The 19,367-nt window shown below is 46.9% G+C and overlaps 1 protein-coding gene across 4 annotated transcripts; it reads left to right on the top strand.

Moving 5' to 3' along the window:
* The first annotated feature begins 989 nt into the window (after positions 1–989).
* Positions 990–19,017, top strand: LOC138374344 (cytochrome P450 2F5). 4 transcript variants are annotated; one of them, XM_069457089.1, is made up of 11 exons: positions 990–1,156; positions 7,323–7,730; positions 8,807–8,998; positions 9,087–9,249; positions 10,738–10,887; positions 14,001–14,161; positions 14,547–14,723; positions 15,114–15,255; positions 16,001–16,188; positions 16,797–16,938; positions 18,542–19,017. In XM_069457089.1, the coding sequence occupies exons 3-11, from the start codon at positions 8,807–8,809 to the stop codon at positions 18,721–18,723; spliced, it is 1,497 nt and encodes a 498-aa protein (XP_069313190.1). In that variant the 5' UTR covers positions 990–1,156; positions 7,323–7,730; the 3' UTR covers positions 18,724–19,017. The 4 variants fall into 4 exon arrangements, with proteins under 4 accessions (XP_069313190.1, XP_069313191.1, XP_069313189.1 ...); XM_069457090.1 differs by having other exon boundaries at positions 8,779–8,998; XM_069457088.1 differs by lacking the exon at positions 7,323–7,730.
* The last annotated feature ends 350 nt before the right edge of the window (positions 19,018–19,367 follow it).

The raw sequence follows: 19,367 nt of genomic DNA, 5'->3' as shown, positions 1-19,367 counted from the left end.
CCTTGACCTTCCATAATTCTTGCATTCCTTGGAAACTTGACCAACAATCTGGTCAACCAGTGTACCACTTGGGCCATTGGCAGAGGGGGAGTCTGGAGAATGAGTGGTTGTATCAGAGAGTGAAACATTTGTGTTTCAGATTTCAGAGTGATGAGAAGGATTAGGATGGGGCTGTAGGAGTGTTGGCTGACGCAGAGTGAAGAAGGCCAAGGAAAAGAAGAAAGTCAAGGTTCTTTCTTTCTGGTTGTTTGAACAGCTCAGGTCCTGGCCCCTGAAGTGCCTCCCTACCAGGAGAATGGCAGGACGAAGAGTAGAGATAGGGGAAGTAAGTTGGATAGATGACAGCGCTGAAGGAGACAGACTCAAAGGAGAAGGGATTTTTTAAATAAAAGGGTGAAGGTGTCATAGTGTACAAGTGCACTGGTAAATAGTAGAGTAGCTCCTAATGGATCAAGCTTCCTGCAAATGACAACTGTTAACTCTGAATAAAACATTAAAAAAAAATTCCCCGAAATCCCTGGAGGGTGAACAAAAGAAGCAGAGACTAAAAAGAGTTGTAAGAAGGAGATTTACTGTTGTTGTTTTGTTTTGTTTTTAATAGCTTTCAGCCTGAAGGTAGGCCTTGGACAGCACCTTGTGGAGTTCATAAAACCCCAGATAGAAACATTACAACTTTTCTGACTTCAATAACAAGAGGACAAAGCTCAGAATGATTACAGCACCTACTGATAATCATGATGGAATCGACACCCCAAATTCTGCGTATAAACTCCGTCCAAATTTCTGTCGGTTGTTGAACTCCTTGTCCTAGAAAACTCCATGTATCTAGATAAGGCTAAAAGAATGGAAGTGAAATATCAGATCTCAGTGTTTGAACTTAGCCAAGTTAACTGGTTTCTGAATTAAAACAAACAAACAAAAATCAATATTTTTCAACAGAACATAACAGAGTCGAAAATGTTTACAACGTATCACTAGTAAAATATACAGGATAAAGTTGCAAATTAATAGGCATATGAAGATATAGGAAAATGTGACCCATATTCAAGAGAAAAGGCAACTGACAGAGGCTGACCTGAGGATGACAAGGTTTTATACATCTATAATATCTAGATAACTTTGTCAACCAAATTCCAGCATGAGGGCTCATCCCAAGGTAAGTCTCCAACAAAGTTTGTGTATGTGAGTGTATAGAAAACCTTGTTAGCCATATACACACACACACACATGCCTAATAATCATATTGATACATATTTATTAGGTACATGCAATACTTTGATATATGCATGCATGTGTATAAATAAAATTAGAGTATGTAGGATATCCATCACCTCAAACATTTATCATTTCTTTGTGTTGGGAACATTTCAAATCTTCTCTTCCAGCTATTTTGAAATATACAACAAATTATTGTTAACTGCAGTCACCCTACTGTGCCTGAACACTAGAACTTATTCCTTCTATCTAACTGTATGCATATGGCCATTAACATACCTCTCTTTATCCCCTCCACACTTCTCAGCCTCTGTTAACTGTCATTCTACTCTCTATGCCCATGAGATCAACTTTGTAGGTCCCACATATGAGTGAGAACATGTGATATTTGTCTTTCTGTGTCTGGCTTATTTCATTTAACACAATGACCTCCAGTTCCATACATGTTATTGCAAATGACAGGATTTCATTTTTTTTTAATGGCGAAATAATATTCCATTATGTATGTGTACCACATTTTCTTTATCCATTCAGCCATTGGTGACATCTAGGTTGATTCCATATCTTGGCTATTGTGAATAGTGCTGCAATAAACATGAGGTGCAGTTATCATTTGCTATACTGATTTCCTTTCCTTTGGAAAAATACCCAGTAGTGGGAATGCTGGATCATATGGTAGTTCTATTTTTAGTCTTTTGAGAAACCACCATGCTATTTTCCATAATGGCTGTACTAATTTACATTTCCACCAACAATGTAAAGTATTCCCTTTTCTCCATATCCTCACCAGCATTTGTTATTTTTTGTTGTTTTGGTAATAGCCATTCTAACTGAGGTGAGATGATTTGCATTTCCCTGATAATTAGTAATGTTGAAAATTTTTTCATATACCTATTGGCTATTTGTATGTCTTCCTTTGAGAAATGTCTATTCAGATCCTTTGCCCACTTTTTAATGGGGTTATTTGGTTTTTTGTTTGTTTGTTTTTTGCTGTTGAGTTGTCTGAGTTCCTTTTGTATTCTGGATATTAGTCCCTTGTCACAGGACTAGTTTGCAAGTATTTTCTCCCTTTCTACAAGTTTTCTTTTCACTCTGTTGATTGTTTCCTGTGCTATGCAAAATATTTTTAGTTTAATATAGTCCCATTTGTCCATTTTTGGTTTTGTTGCCTATGCTTTTGAAGTCTTAGCCACAAAATCTTTGCCTAGACCAGTGTTCTAAAGTATATCCCCTATGTTTTCTCATAATAGTTTTATAGTTTCAGTTCTTACTTTTAAGTTTTTAATCCATTTTGTGTTGATTTTTATATATGGTAAGAGGCAGGGGTCTACTATCATTGTTCTGCAATATGGATATCCAGTTTTCCCACCACCATTTATTGAAGAGAGTGTCCTTTCCCCAATGTATGTTCTTGGCACCTTTGTCAAAAATCAGTTGCCTGTAAATATATTGAATTATTTCTGGTTTCTCTATTCTGTTCCATTGGTCTATGTCTATTTTCATGTCAATACCATGCTATTTTGGTTACTACAGCTTTGTAGTATATTTTGAAGTCCCATAGTATGAAGTGAAGTAGTCCAGCTTGGTTCTTTTTGCTCTATATTGCTTTGGCTATTTGGGAACCTTGTAGTTCCATATGAATTTAGCATTATGTTTTAATAGTGATTGCATTGAGTCCGTAGCTTGCTTGGGTAGTATGGTCATTTTAACAATATTAATTTTTCTGATCCATAAGCGTGGGATATCTTTCCATGTGTTTCTGTCCTCTTCAGTTTCTCTCATTAGTGTTTTGTAGTTTTCACTGTAAGAGTCTTTCACCTCCTTGATTAAATATCCTAGGTATATTTTTATAGCTATTTTAAGTGGGATTTCTTTTTCAGCTGTTTAATTATTGGTGTATACAAACACTACTGATTTTGTAAGTTGATTCTATATCCTGCAACTTTATTGAATTTATCAGCTTAATTGTTTTCTTGGTGGAGTCTTTCAGATTTTCTATATATAGGATCATGTCATCTGCAAAGAGGGACAATTTGATTTCCTCTTTTCTGATTTGGATGCCTTTTATTTCTTTCTTTTGCCTGAGTACTCTGGCTAGTACTTCCAGTACTATGTTGAAAGTGGGCATCTTTGTTCTAGATGCCAGAGGAAAATCTTTCATCTTTTCCCCATTCAGTGTGATGTTATTTGTGGGTTTCTCATATATGGCCTTTAATTATGCTGTGGTATGTTTTTCTATGCCTAATTTGTTGAGTATTTTTTTATCATAAAGGGATGTTGAATTTTATCAAATACTCTGTGTACACTGTGATGATTATATGGATTTTTTTCCTTCATTCTGTTGATGCAGCATATGACATTTATTGCCTTTGTATGTTAAACCATCCTTGCATCCTGGGATACATCCCACTTGACCATGGTGTATTATCTTTTTAATGTGTTGTTGGATTTTGTTTGTTGGTATTTTGTTGAGGATCTTTGCATCTATGATCATCAGGCATATTACCCTGTAGTTTTTCTTTTTGTTGTATCCTTGTCTGGTTTTGGTATCAGGGTAATACTGGCCTCATAGAGTGAGTTTGGAAGCTCCCCTCCTCTTCAATTTTTTGGAATAGTTTGAGAAGAATTGGTGTTAGCTTTTCTCTATAAGTTTGGTAGAATTAAGTAGGAAAGATATTTGTTTCTGGGATTTCCTTTGTTAGGAGACATTTTATTACTGACTCAATTTTGTTACTTGTATTGGTCTGTTCATGTTCTTCTGACCCTGAAATGCACTGGAGGAGGCAGAATGAGCAAGCTTCACTGGAGATGAAGTTAGGGAAAGCTGTGCTCTTGGGAGAACAACCTATTCTGAGTAAGACTGGGAAATGGAGGGAAAGTTTGGACAAGTAGTTTATTTATTAAGCAAATATCAAGAGAACATCTTAATATTTCTTCCTCATGCAACCTTGGTAGGTTTTATGTGTCCAGGAATTTCCTCTAGGTTTTACAATTTCTTGGCATACAGCTAGCTGTTCATAACATTCTCTAATAATCCTTTTTTATTTCTGTGGTATGATTTGTAATGTCTCCCTTCTTCTTTCTAATTTTATTTATTTGGGTCTTTTCTCTTTTTTTCTTGGTTAATCTAGCTTGCAGTTTATTGATTTTGCTTGTTTTTTGAAAAAAAATCACCTTTTTGTTTTGTTGGTCCTTTGTATTGACAAGGTTTTAAAATCACCTGTTATGTCTATGCTCCACGATATAGAAGTGGTATTGAGGCCGGGCGCGGTGGCTCACGCCTGTAATCCTAGCACTCTGGGAGGCCGAGGCGGGTGGATTGCTCGAGGTCAGGAGTTCGAGACCAGCCTGAGCGAGACCCCGTCTCTACTAAAAATAGAAAGACATTATATGGACACCTAAAAATCTATATTGAAAAAAATTAGCCGGGCATAGTGGCGCATGCCTGTAGTCCCAGCTACTCGGGAGGCTGAGGCAGTAGGATCGCTTAAGCCGAGGAGTCTGAGGTTGCTGTGAGCTAAGCTGACGCCACGGCACTCACTCTAGCCTGGGCAACAAAGTGAGACTCTGTCTCAAAAAAAAAAAAAAAAAAAAAAAAAAAAAAAAAAAAGAAGTGGTATTGAGGAGCAAGAAGTATTGACGCTATCTTCTGACCCTGAAGTGCACTGGAGGTTGCCAAATGAGCAAAATTCACTGGAGACAATGTTAGGGAAAGCTGTGCTCTTGGGAGAACAACCTATTCTGAATAAGATTGAGAAATGTAGGGATAGTTTGGACAAGTGGTTTATTTATTAAGCAAATGTTAAGAGAACATCTACTATGTGCCAGACTCGTAGTAGCTCAAGTGCTGGGGATTAGTAGTCAACAAAGCAGACCAATCTCTGATCCCATGAAACTTACATTGTGAATGTTTCTAGGAACTAAAAGAGCATTCTGCCCAGGATTCTACTTTGGGAAAGGAACATAGAAGCATGAAGGAAATAAATGACATCTTCTAACAACCTAGCTGATAATAATGACCACATTTATTATTACATCTGGTGATTATTGAATGCTTGTGCCAAGCACTATGCTGAGTGATCTGCATGCATTACCTTATTTATTTTTCCCACGAGCTCTTAAGATAGGTGATGTTATTATCTATAGTTTACAAATCAAGAAAATGAGGTCAGCAACTGCTAGATCTTTTAATCACTACACAATATTGTACTCTACCAGGTAAGCTGTTGGAAATACTACGAGGAGCGAGAACATGCTGCTTTAAAATCAATACACTAATGACACATTCACGTAATTTTAATCCTTCAATAAATTGCACACTTATTTTTGAGGACAAGATGGCTTCAGGCTATCTCAAAGAGTTTGGCCTCTTTTTTGTACTTTGCCTGCATTTGAGAATCTCAGCAATTCTAAACCAGATTTCAACTCTGAGTCAGCCTTTGTTGTAAGGTAAGTCAGAGAATGAGGACCTTAAAATCCTTGGAAAATACACTCAAATTAGTTGGCAGTCTCTATAATTCAGGGATTAGCAAGGCCAGCATTTTATCAAACCTCTTTGTCTTTATGTCGTTTTCTGCTGATCCCACGGAGGTGGGATGAAAGCTATCAGGACTGGGAGAGAAACACTAAAAGTATAGTTATGCACTGTGACGTTTTGGTCAATGATGGACCTCATATGCAATAGTGGTCCCAAGGCAGTATCACCAGGAGTCTGCAAGAGCCAAAGCATTACTGGGCTTTCCAAAGCTGGAGAAAGATATAAATATTCAAGTACAGGAAGTTCAAAGGTCTCAATCTAAGTAAGACTACCCCATGACATATTATAATCGAACTGTCAAAGATAAAAAACAAATAGAGGGTCCTGAAAGCAGCAAAAAAGAAAATCACATATAAGGGGTTCAATATGCCTAGCAGCAGACTTCTCAGCACACACCTTACAGTCCAGGAGAGAAGGGATAATATATTCTAAGTGCTGAGGGATAAAAACTGTCAACCAAAAATACTGTAACTAGCAAAGCTGTCCTTCCAAAATGAAATAAAGGTAAAGACTTTCCCAGACAAACAAAAGCTGAGAGAGTTCATCACCATCAGGCCTGTCTTAAAAGAAATGCGAGAGAATTCTTCAAGCTGAAAGAAAAAGACCCTAATGAGTAAACACAAAAATATCTGAAAGTACAAAACTCACCGGTAACAGTAAATACACAGTCAAATGCAGGATAATCTAATAATGTAATGGTGGTCTGTAAATCACGTCTATCTTGGTATGAAGGTTAAAAGACAAAAGTATTAAAAATAACTACAATAATTTGTTAAAGGATATGCAATATAAAAAGGTGAAAATTGTGACATCAAATTCAAAATGGTGGGGATGGTGAAGTTGAAATGTAGACTTCTTTTGCAATAAAAGTTATTACTGGTATTTTCTCTATGAGAGAAGAAAATGGGACCATGAACAAAGAGTGAGCTGAGAGGAAAGGGTCTTGGGGATTTGAGAAGGAAGGAAAAAAGAATAAGAATTGGGAGCAGGGGTCAAAGAGAGGACAATTAGAGATGAGGAGTTTGCCACCGCTGGGTGTGTTTCAGGTTTTTTCATTACACCAGTGGTTCTCAGCTGGGTTGATTTTTCCCCCCACAGGGACGTTCAATAATGTCTGGAGTCACTTTTGTTTGTCACACTTGGGGTGCAGGTAGAAGGTTTCTGGTATCTAGTAAGTAGAAAGCAAAGATGCTGCTAAACATCCTACACACACAGGATACTCCACACACACCCCACACACAAAGAATTATCAGGCCCAAGATACCAATAATGACGAGTTGAGAAACACTCAGCTTACGTCCCTCGCTTGCCACAAGTTCCCTCTGTAGCAGGACAGCAAGTCAGACCAAAGAAGAACCCAAAGCCTCTTAAAACTCCCCGTCTCATGAGTACCAAGTTCCCCAGTTAGGCAGTCCCATTTGGCCCCTCTCAACCCAGTTCTAGGGTCAGGGAAAGTTCCTTATGGGGTTGGAATGAATCTAGCATCACACCCTCCCCCAGAAGTAAGGGTAGATGCCAAGGGAAACTGGAGATACATAATCCTGTAACCAAGCCTTCCTCCCTTTTTCAGGACCTGCCCCAACCGGCCTTTCCAGGACTTGAACAACAGCATCAGCCCCACCTCTATCTCACCATGTGCCTGGGATCTGGGGTGTCAAATTCCCCAGGACCTCCAAGGACTTCCTCCCACGCCCACAGTAACATGGTGCACACCCACAAACCTCTGGGGGCACCCACACCTCCATCTGGTCTTCCAGACCCTTAACCTCAGGGGCTCTCTCCCCATCCCTAGTCCCACCCTAGGAGCCCTGGCCTCTGCTCCGGGTTTTGCAATCTGCCCCTCTCACTTGGCTAGGGGGTAGGTAACTAGGGCCAGATAAGAGCAGTTCCTGCTCCCTAAGCACACCCAGAGCTGCAGGGCCACAGCCACAGCCAGTCTGCTCCAGAACATACTTCAGTCGCCTCCACAGCCTAGCAGGTAAAGGGCCCAAGTGAGGGCCACAGGAAGTGGGGGTGGCTCCCAAGAGAGGGGGATCTCGGGCTCAATCTCTCTGTAAGACTGGCTGAGAATCTCTTTTGCTGTCTCCTCTGAGAGCTCTGAGGTCTCTGGATCTCCTTGGAACTCTGTTCTGGGCACTGAGGTCCCTGTCCTGACGCTTCACCCAGCAGGTGGCATCTCTCTCTGGAATGGGACCCCTTAGTTGACAACACTTGCCTCTTTTCTGTTACTGTTTCTGCTTCTGCCCTCCCAGTCTCAGTCTCTCTTCGTCTCTTGGTGTCTGTCTTTTGATGTCTCTAACATTTCCTGTCTCTTACATTCTCTCTCTCTCTCTCTCCGTGTGCCTCTCTGTCTCCGTGTACCTCTTTCTGTCTCTGTCACTCTCTCTCTTCTCCCTTGATCTCTGTGTCTAGCTCTGTCTCTTCCTCTCTCTCCTCTCTCACCCTCTTTCTCTGCATTTTTCAGTGTTCCATCTCTGTCTCTCCACTCAATCTCTCTTCTGTCTTTCTCTAGCTCTGTGTCTGTCTAGATTTGTCTCTTTCTTTCTTTAGTTTATGTGAGCCTATCTTTGTGTTGGTCTCTCTGTCTGGCTCTCCCTGTCTCTGTGTCTTGATTTGTCTGTCTCTGTCCCTGTGTGTCTCTATTTCTTCTTAATACTGACTGATATGTAGATAGATAGGTAGATGACTGAGAGAGAGAGACAGAGAGAGAGAAATCTGAAGATAGCTATCTCACTCTGTTTTTCTGCATTCTTCATTATCCCTATGTGTATCTCTCAGTCTCTCTTAGTCTCTGTCTCTAATCACTTGTCTCTCTCAATCTCTGTCTCTCTGTGTTTCTGTCTCTGTCATTATCAGTCTGTACTTTGCCTATCTCTGCCTGTCTCTCTTTCTCCCTCCCTTCCTCCCTCCCACATCCTCTGGTCTCTCCTTGTCTCTGCTTCTGTCCATCTGCCCCACTTCCAGGGTCTGGGGAAAGCAAGTTCCAGAGAGAGATGAGGAACAGAGGGATCCCACTCTCTCCCCAGCAATGTCCTCTCCCGTTTGGACCTCCAGATGCTGGCAGCTGCCCTCACCATGGACAGTGTGAGCACAGCCATCCTACTCATGCTCCTGGCTCTCGTCTGTCTGTTCCTGACCCTCAGCTCAAGGGGCAAGGGCCGGCTGCCCCCAGGACCCAGACCCCTCCCACTCCTGGGAAACCTGCTGCAGCTTCACTCCCAAGACATGCTGACTTCCCTCACCAAGGTGCAAGGGCTCGGGTGATGGTGGAAGGATAAGGGGGAGGGGTTCTGTGGCCCCAGGACCCTTGTAACCTCTGTCTTCCCCCCCCCAGCTGAGCAAGGAGTATGGTCCTGTGTACACAGTGCACTTGGGGCCCAGGCGGGTAGTGGTCCTCAGTGGGTACCAAGCTGTGAAGGAGGCCCTGGTGGACCAGGGGGAGGAGTTTAGTGGCCGTGGCGACTACCCCGTCTTTTTCAACTTTACCAAGGGCAATGGTAAGGCTGATCTCCATCTCCTCCACTCTCAACTTTTCCCATATTGGGGGAGGGGATGAGGGTGGGAGACAATTCTCCCAATCTTGTTGACACTCAGGGCTGCTGATCTCATTGATGACACCAGATGTGATGAAGCCAGGCAGTCCTGGTCTAGGGTGACGTCTGTCCCACCTTCCCCACCCAAACCCCACCACCATCTTGAATCACACTTTCACACCAATCCCCATCTCTCTTCAACCCCAACCCCATTGTCATCCCAATCCCTATCTCTATCCCAACTACAGCATCAAATTTTCAGCTCAGTCAAATGGCCAAGTTATCTGGCTTGGTCCTCACTGTCTACCTCGACCCAATCCCAAGCCCCATCAACCCACCCCCATGTTCACCATCTCAGCCTCAGCTCCACACCTGTCCACCACGCTAACTAATCTCATTCCAATCTCCGTTTCCATTATGAACCCTCTCCCAGTCCCACAGCACAGGGGGTAACAGTAGCATTCTGCCACTTACTAGCTGTGTACCCCTGGACAAGGAGGACCTCCCCTCTCTCCCCCTCAGTCTGCTACCATGAGAAGGTTGTTATAAGGAGTCAATGAGATAATGCATATAATGTAAGACAACACACTATAGGTTTTTTTCTTCTTTAGTATCTAGTTCTCTGCTAGGTCCAGAGGAATCAGAGATAAACACATCTGGTTTAAACAGAGAGTTTAAACAGAGACCTTACCCTATTGTAGCTCCCAGTCCAGTGGGAGACACAGCCCATCACCAGACGGTGACATCCTGGAGTGGTCAGTGTTGGTTGGGATGGGGAAGCTTGGAGAGCTGTGAGAGTCCATACAAAGGACTTGACCCAGCCAAAGGGGAAGGGAGCCAGGGAAGGCTTCCTGGAGGAGGGGACCTCTAAGCTGAGACCTGAAAGATGAAGATGAGTAGTCAAGAGAGAGAAAGGAGTAAAAAATGTTCTAGGAAGAAGGACCAGCCTATGCAAAGACCTTAAGTCCAGGTAGAGAAGAGAACAGGGTCTGTCTTATTCCTGCATGAATTCCCAGCACCCCAGTGTTTATTTCTCTTGCTCATCTCTCTTATTCATGCGTTCAATAATCAATAAGCAATCACCAGTGTCTCCTGTGTGACAAGTCCTATACTGGATGATGCTAAGGACATGGTGGTGACTAAGACAGGTTCCTACTCTACCTTCACAGCTCAGTGAAGGAGACAGCTTCATCACTGGGCAGTGGCAGGCCAGAGTGATCAGGTACTTAATGAGGAAACAGAGGTAGAGTGAGATGAGGAAAGCCCACGGTCCTATGGAAGCTCAAAAGAGGCACCTAACCCAGCCTGGAGAATCAGGGAGGGCTTACTGGAAGGGGCCAGGGAGATTCCAAACTCAGTCTCTCTCCCAGAAAACAACAGGAAAGGGGACTCAGATGGCAGTGGTCTTGGGGATGAGTTGCCGATTGAGTTGGCCCCTCCTCTTCACCACAGGCATCGCCTTCTCCAATGGGGATCGATGGAAGGTCCTGAGGAGGTTCTCTGTCCAGATCCTACGGAATTTCGGGATGGGGAAGAGGAGCATTGAGGAGCGGATCTTGGAGGAAGGCAGCTACTTGCTGGCAGAGCTGCGGAAAACTGAAGGTCAGGGTCCTTGAGTGCAGTCCATACCCCTAATTTACATCCATCCTACTTAGCAGTCAGGGCTTCCAGGTACCATAGCATGGGTGTGAACTCGAAACTCCTGGAGGGGGAAGCACAGTAGCTCACGCCTGTGATCCTAGTACTCTGGGAGGCCGAGACGGAAGGATCGCTTGAGCTCAGGAGTTCGAGACCAGCCTGAGCAAGAGCAAGATCCCATCTCTACTAGAATAGAAAAATGAACTGGGTGTGGTGGTGTGCATCTGTGGTCCTACCTACTCAGGAGGCTGAGGCAGAAGGATCACTTGAGCCCAGGAGTTTGAGGTTGCAATGAGCTACGATGACACCACTGCACTCTAGCTGGGGCAACAGAGTGAGACTCTGTCGGAAAAAAAAAAAAAAAAGGCCGGACGCGGTGGCTCACGCCTGTAATCCTAGCACTCTGGGAGGCCGAGGTGGGCGGATCGTTTGAGCTCAGGAGTTCGAGACCAGCCTGAGCAAGAGCGAGACCCCATCTCTACTAAAAATAGAAAGAAATTATATGGACAGCTAAAAATATATATAGAAAAAATTAGCCGGGCATGGTGGTGCATGCCTGTAGTCCCAGCTACTCGGGAGGCTGAGACAGGAGGATCCCTTGAGCTCAGGAGTTTGAGGTTGCTGTGAGCTAGGCTGACACCACGGCACTCACTCTAGCCTGGGCAACAGAGTGAGACTCTGTCTCAAAAAAAAAAAAAAAAAAACCCTCCTTTACTTAGCCCACAATAAGGAAGGCACTCCTGGAGGTGGATCACCTTGTAGTGCTGTGCTTCCTTGAGGCACGGTGGCAGGATTTGTTATGTGGTGGCGACTCTGTTGCCCTGTCCCTCTGTGGTATTCTGAGCCCAGCTTGTGTAATTGTGGTGGATGACGATGACATTCTTGAGAATGTGCCACACATGTGAGGCCCTGTGCTAAGCACATTTTCATGCATAAACCTCTTCAGCCTGGGAACAATCCATCTTGCAGATGAGGAAATGGAGGCTCAGAGAGGTTATGCAACTGGCTTGAAGTAACAGAGCTAGCAAAAGGAGGAGCCAGACTCAAACCCATGTCTGACACTGGAATCCACAGTCAACACACTACTGTCCATTTATTGAGTGCTTACAGGACACCAAGCTCTAAACTCTCCATGTATGTGAACTAGTTTCACCCTCCAGCAACTCTAGGAAGTAGATGTTATTACAGGTGAGGAAGCTGAGGCCCAGGAAGGTTAACTCACATGCCCAAGAAGTAGCAGAGCTGGGATATAAACCCAAGTCAAAGCTGCTGACTCGTGGGAAAAAAACTTAATAAAAATAATCAACATTTACATGTTGTGTACCATATGCCAGAACTGTTCCAAGAACTTTCTGTGTCTTATCTTCTTTTTAAAATCACCCAACTCTAGGAAACAAGTCCTATTATTATCCCCATTCTATAGGAAAGGAAACTGAGGCACAGAATGCTAAACAGCCCTCTTCCTTGATCTCCAAATTCTGCTGGCTTTGGGCAAAAATAATCATGTGGCAGATGCTACTAAAGGGATTAAATGATGTGATGTAAGTGAAGTAGTAATAACTGTATTAGTTTCTCATTGCCACTGTAACAAGTTGACATCAACTTAGTGGCTTCAAAAACAACAAAAATGTATTCTCCTGCAGTCTGGAGGTCCAAAGTCTGAAATGGGTTGGCAGGGCTGCATTCCTTCAGGAGGCTCTAGGGGGCAATTCCTTTCCTTGCCTTCTCTAGGTTCTAGAGACCACCTGTATCACTTGGTTTGTGGTCCCTTCTTCCATCTTCAAAGCCAGCAAGATAGCATTTCCAGTATCTATCTATCTTTCTCTCTTTCTCTCCCCTCATTCCATCATCACGTCACCTTTTCTTACTCAGACCCTCCTGCCTTCCTCTGATACAGACTCTTAGACCCAACCAGATCACCCAGAGTAATCAAAATCCCAAACTTAATTCCATCTGCAAGGTCTTTTTTAACCATGTAAGGTAATAGATTCATAGGTTCTAGGGCTAGGACATAGGCATCTTGAGGGGGGGCATTATTCAGCCTAGCACAACACCATGGTCTCAAACAACCTCACAATGGATCTGGCTCTTTGTTAAGCACTTCCCAGCCACACACTCACTGACTAAATAGCCCCATGAGGTGAGGACTGTCATCAAACCCATTTTACAGATGAGAAAGCTGAGGCTCAGAGGCTTACAGAAGGAAAGTCAGTTAGCCCATGTCACACCAAGACTAGGAGGCCAAGACAGGATTCAAATGATGTCCATCTAATCCCAGATCTGGTTTTCTGGGCTATGCTATTGTGTCTTGCTGCTGTGTTGAAACCTGTTGTTTTGATATTGTTTTCTGTGATCTGTTCAGCTGTTGGATCACTAGATGTTAAGTGTTGTGTTGCTGTGGGTTATTTCTGGGTGAGGTTGTAGTGTTGTCAGGCATTCCATGTGGTATTGCACTGTGTCATCTGCTATGCTGCTAATATGTATTGTGTGTCATCTGTTCTGCGGCTTTGATTGTATGGGCTGTGATGTCACATGGTGCATTCTGTGCTGTCTGCTGAGTTGCTGTGTGTCACTGTTGTGTGTTTGTTGGAGGATAATGTAGCCGTATGCTGGTATTATGTGTTAGTGTATTGTTACCGTGTCTTGGGTTGCTTCTGGGCTACCTGCTAGGTCAGTGTGTGTGGTTGTGTGTGTTGGCATGTATTGTGCTCATATTTGTTGGGTGTTTTGTTGCCTTATGCTGTTATGAGTTCTGTAATGCCTGATGATTGCTGTGTGCTATGTTGAGTGCTGTGTGTTGTGTTGCCAAGAATAGCCAGTTCTGTTGTTGGGTATTGCTGTCATTGATGTACTGCAGGAAGTTGTGAGTTCTGTTCTGTCTATTGCATTGCCAAATAATTTGGGGCGTTGGTATACTCCACATTGTGTCCATGTGCATGCGTTCTGTGCTGCAAGACACATTGTCATGGTTGGGTCGGATGTTGTGCAAATTAACGTTGCTGTTGCCTGAGGTCTTCCGTGTTGTACATTGTGTCTCCCGAGCTTCACCCCTGACCCATTCCACCCCTCATCCTCAGGAGAGCCCTTTGACCCCACATTTGTGCTGAGCCGCTCAGTGTCCAACATTATCTGTTCGGTGCTCTTCGGCAGCCGCTTCGACTACAACGACCAGCGTCTGCTCACCATTATCCGCCTCATCAATGACAATTTCCAAATCATGAGCAGCCCCTGGGGCGAGGTCAGGTGACTGAATTCAGAGGGAGACGGGGAAGGGGCTCCACAGGGTCCAGGGACAGAGAGGAAAGGAGGGGCCGAGAAGGGACTGTGACTGGCCCTGCCTGGCCCTGCCCTCTCCCTTCTGACCCCGCCCCTGAGTTACCTGGCCACGCCCATTCCCCTCCGCACTTCTTCACATGCGCTTACAGCCTCCTTTCCCTCTCACCCCCTCCCACCCCCCCGCTCCCCACTCCCGCCTTTCCAGAACCTGGCTGCCCTGCAAGCCCCCACCTCTGCCTACCTGATCCACCCTGACCCCACTTGCCCCAGCACACACATCCTGCCTGCTCCTCCAAACCCCTCCCACTCTGGGGACCCAAACCCCTCCGACTCTGCTCGGTCCCCAGATGTACAACGTCTTCCCAAGCCTCCTGGATTGGATGCCTGGGCCGCACCGACGTCTCTTCCAGAACTTCGGGTGCATGAAAGACCTCATTGCTCTCATCGTCCGCGACCACCAGGCCTCCCTAGACCCCACATCTCCCCGGGACTTCATCGATTGCTTCCTCACCAAGATGGCACAGGTAAGCCCCCACCTGGAAATCCCACCTCTAGTCTGACCTGAAGCCCTCCTGCTGCCCCTGCCTTAAAGCCACAGGGATTGGGCGGAGTTGGGAGACCTTCTCCAGGAGGAGAAGTTGGAGCATCTGGCCGTGCTGGGCTAAAGCCCAAGCCACTCATGGCAGCTGCCAATTGACAGCTAATTAAGAAGTTGTTAAAGCTCTGTCCAGGATAATTGTGGGCTCTGCCGCTGAGATTTTTCCTACCCTGCCCCTGCGTGCCCAGCTCACTGAGGAAACGAAGTTAGACAGGAGGGATGAACTGGCACCCAGCGGCCGTTGGGCAGGTCTGGGGTAAATGGATCGCACAGTTTCGGAGCCCTGGCTCATACCCCCACCCCTCAACCCCGACAGGAGAAGCAGGACCCGCTGAGCCACTTCCACATGGATACCCTGTTGATGACTACACATAACCTGCTCTTCGGCGGCACCGAGACTGTGGGCACCACGCTGCGCCACGCCTTCCTCGCACTCATGAAGTACCCAAAAGTGCAAGGTGAGCAGGCCTAAGCCTGGCCCTGGGAGCCGCCCACGCAGCACCACCCGCCCGACAGCCGCGCCCACGCATTCCAGCCTCGCCCCCCAAAACAGGGAGCCACGGCCCCACCTCCAGCCCAGCCTAGCACTTCTGATAGAGCCTTCCGCTGACGCTTGGGTCCCACTGCCAAACCCACACACCCACAGGGAGGCCTGCGCGCTTTGTCTTCCTTTGCGCCCACCGCGGACCCTGCCCACCCTGCATGCGGCCGCCTCCGGCCTCAGAGCCCTGACCCCAGCCCCAGCCACGGGAGCCTGCCCGGGAACCCAGCCTCTCCCACACAGTCTCACCCTCCACACAGCACTGCCCGCGACCCCACTGCCCCAAGCTCCGCCTCTGGATGTATCCCCTGCTCTGCCCCTCTTCCCCAGCACAGCCCGTCCCCTCCATCCACTGTCCAGCAGGCGGGACCCCCAAACTCCTCCCTAAGTCCCATGAGGGGCCTTAGACTCCACGTCCCCCTGAAGCCCCGCCCACACAACCCCACCCTTAGGAGCCCTTGTGCAAACCAACCTTTTGCCCTCACCTACATCTGTGAACCCACCCCCTCTCTCAGGGGCTCTAATTCTAACACACGCCCCAGGCAGTGGCACCCCAGGGTGGGGGAACTTTTACTAGACCCCTCCCACACACAAGTACACACCTTCCAAGCCCAGTCGTGTCACAGATACCCTCCACCGCGCTTCCCCCCACCCCCCTCCAGCCCGCGTGCAGGAGGAGATTGACCACGTGGTGGGACGGGCACGGCTGCCCACCCTGGAGGACCGCGCGGCGATGCCTTATACAGACGCGGTGATCCACGAGGTGCAGCGGTTCGCAGACGTCATCCCCATGAACTTGCCGCACCGCGTCATTCGGGACACAGCGTTTCGCGGCTTCCTGCTACCCAAGGTGCGCTAGGCACCTGGCAAACGAAATCAGGCAACTTAGAAAGAGACATCTCAGGCTCTTGCAACCTGCAAGGGGATCCCAGGCACCAGGTCAACTCTCCGGGCCTTACCAACCGGCATCCCCAGCCCTAGCCACGGCCATCTGAGGCCCTTAAATCCAAAACCTCAGCCCTCTCCTAGGACCCCATACCATACCATAGTGGACTGCACCCTGTCCGGAACCCCATACCCCTTCTCCATGACAGGCCCCTTCTCAGGACCCCTCTCCGGATTCCCCGGGTCTGAGACTTCGCCTTAACTTAAGGATCCCTTGTACCCAAACACTATTCTCAGAGACCTCTGCTCGTTCCCAGAACCCCCACATCTGCTCCCACAAGGTGGAAGGGACCTGTATCCCACATCCCTGCCTCAGACCCCAACAACACAACTTCCACACCCATCCCTCAGAGCCCTAGACACCCACACACATTTCCTGGACCCCTGATCCAGTCTGACACCCCACCCACCCACCCTTATCAAGTCCCCAGGACCCCCAGCCCTGTAAAATGCAAACCCTAGCTCAGGAGCCTCCCAGCACTTGACCACTAATAGTGCCTCCTCATCACCCAGGGCACGGATGTCATCACCCTCCTTAACACCGTCCACTACGACCCCAGCCAGTTCCGGACGCCTCAGGAGTTCAACCCGGAGCACTTTTTGGATGCCAATCAGTCCTTCAAGAAGAGCCCGGCCTTCATGCCCTTCTCAGCTGGTGAGGGCGGGGATCAGAGTCTTTCTGGCCCCATATTCCTCCCTATGTTCCCCAGTCCTAATTCCACTCTCCAAATCCTCTCACTTCACCCATCCTCAGCTTTGGATGCACAGAGACCCACCCTAATCCTGCTCTTGTGGAGGGAGGTGGGGAGGCAGATTAATACTTTAACTTGGGCGTGGTCATTGTCAGCCTCTCCACTCAGTGGTGCAGTTGACATGGTAGTTTTTGTTGGCTTTCCTCTTTGCCCTGCTGAAAAAATTTTTCTCTGTTTACTCAGTAGCAGGAAAAAAACAGCATAATCATAGGTAACTTACCATATTGCCTACCGTGCGCCTAGCAATGCCTCTGAGAAGAGCTATAAGGGTAGTTGCTAAGAACTGGGCTCTGAAGTGGGAGCCCAGGCAGTTGTATCCCAGCTGTGTCACCTCCTGTATGACTTTGGATATATTACTTCACTTCTCTGTGCCTCAATTTCCACATTTAGCCAGATGTGGTGGCTCACATCTGTAATACCAGCAACTCTGGAAGCTGAGGCCTGTAGTTCAAGACCAGCCTGGGCAACATTAGTCAGACCCCCTTCTCTAAAAAAAGAAAATAGGGGCCGGGTGCAGTGGCTCATGCCTGTAATCCTAAGACTCTGGGAGGCTGAGGTGGAAGGATTGCTTGAGGTCAGGAGTTCGAGACCAGCCTGAGCAAGAGCAAGACCCTGTCTCTACTAAAAATAGACAGAAATTAGCTGGACAACTAAAAATATATAGAAAAAAATTAGCCAAGCATGGTGGCACATGCCTGTAGTCCCAGCTACTTGGGAGGCTGAGGCAGAAGGATTGCTTGAGCCCAGGAGTTTGAGGTTGCTGTGAGCTAGGTGGACACCACAGCACTCTAGCCTGGGCAACAGAGTGAGACTCTGTCTCAAAAAAAAAAAAAAAAAAAACCAAAAAGGAAGGAAAAAAAAAAGAAAATAGGAAGTACTGGCCAGGCATCGTTGTGGCCCACACCTGTAGTTCCAGCTACTCAGGAGGCTGAGGTGGGAGGATTGCTGGAGCCCAGGAGTTCAAGGCTGCAGTGAGCTATGATCGTGCCCCTGCTCTCCAGACTGGGCAACAACACCCTGTCTCAAAAAAAAAAAAAAAAAAAATCCATATTTGTAAAATGGAGATACTACTAAGGCCTACCTCTTGGATTTGGAGTTGTTATGAAGATTAAATTAATAGTAATTTAGGGCTTAGAGTAGCACATGGCACATAGTAAGAGCTGCATAAGCATTATGTTCTCGCTGCTTTCCCTGTATTTACCATCCACCACCGCCTCATGAGGCACTATTACCGTGCCCATTTTAAATACCTGAAATTGTGGCTTGCCCAAGATCTCAAAACTAGTAGTGACAAAGCCGGGCTTCGAACCCAAGCAGTCACACTTGCATCAGCCAGGCCATTCTGCTCCAGGATTTACTTAAAGCAGCTTTCCCAGACCTTTAGATGGGTGGGTCTGGGCATCCCCAACTGTTGTCTTCATGTTCTGTTTTCCTTGGGGAATTTGGGGTGGCAGCCCTTCATCCCATCTTGTCTCACCGCTGCGCCCCACCCCGCCTCCCCCGCAGGGCGCCGACTGTGCCTGGGCGAGTCGCTGGCGCGAATGGAGCTCTTCCTCTACCTCACCGCCATCCTGCAGAGCTTCTCGCTGCAGCCGCTGGGGCCGCCCGAGGACATCGACCTGAGACCGCTCAGCTCCGGTCTGGGCAATTTGCCGCGGCCCTTCCAGCTGTGCTTGCGCGCGCGCTGACGTCCCGGACCCTCGTAGATTCGCCTGTGAGCAATCAGGCCCGCCGCTAGCGACTTGCTCTGTCCCTCTTCTCCGTCCACTGTCTGCCCCCTCCCTCTCGCTGGCACATTTTCTTCCCTGCACGCCTCCTGCGTGCCCCTCCCCCACGCTTCACAGCTGTCCCCGGTCTGCAGGGCAGAGAAAGACCTGGGGAAGGGGAAGTGTAAGTCTTGTTGTACCCACAGAACTTGATCCATGACACACCCTTTTCTGGGCTTTTTGTAACATTTCTTAGTAAATTATCTTTATAATACATTCAAACTTGTCTTGGCTGAATTAAAGGGAGGAGGACAGTCCCTGAGGATGGAGAGCAGGGAGCTCTGGCTGCAGAGATCTCCCTGTGGCTAGTTCTACCCTCTCCCTTAGGGCGGCTAAGGTAGGACACTTGGTTTCCTGGAGACAGCCCGAGGACAGAGAGGCAGAGAAAGTAAGACAGAGAAAAAGACAGCTGCCCGGAGAGACACCAAACAGAGGCAGTCTGCAGGAGATGCAGGGAGCTGTACAAGGAGAGGTGTAAGCAGGGAGAAAGTGAGAGACAGAGAAATAACCATCACTAACACTCACGCAGTGCTCACTGTTCTGACTGCCTCAATTCTCCCTACGAG

The sequence above is a fragment of the Eulemur rufifrons genome, chromosome 24 (assembly GCF_041146395.1).
Source record: "Eulemur rufifrons isolate Redbay chromosome 24, OSU_ERuf_1, whole genome shotgun sequence".
NCBI classification, from domain to species: Eukaryota; Metazoa; Chordata; class Mammalia; order Primates; family Lemuridae; genus Eulemur; species Eulemur rufifrons.
This window is presented reverse-complemented; position numbering and strand designations above follow the sequence as displayed.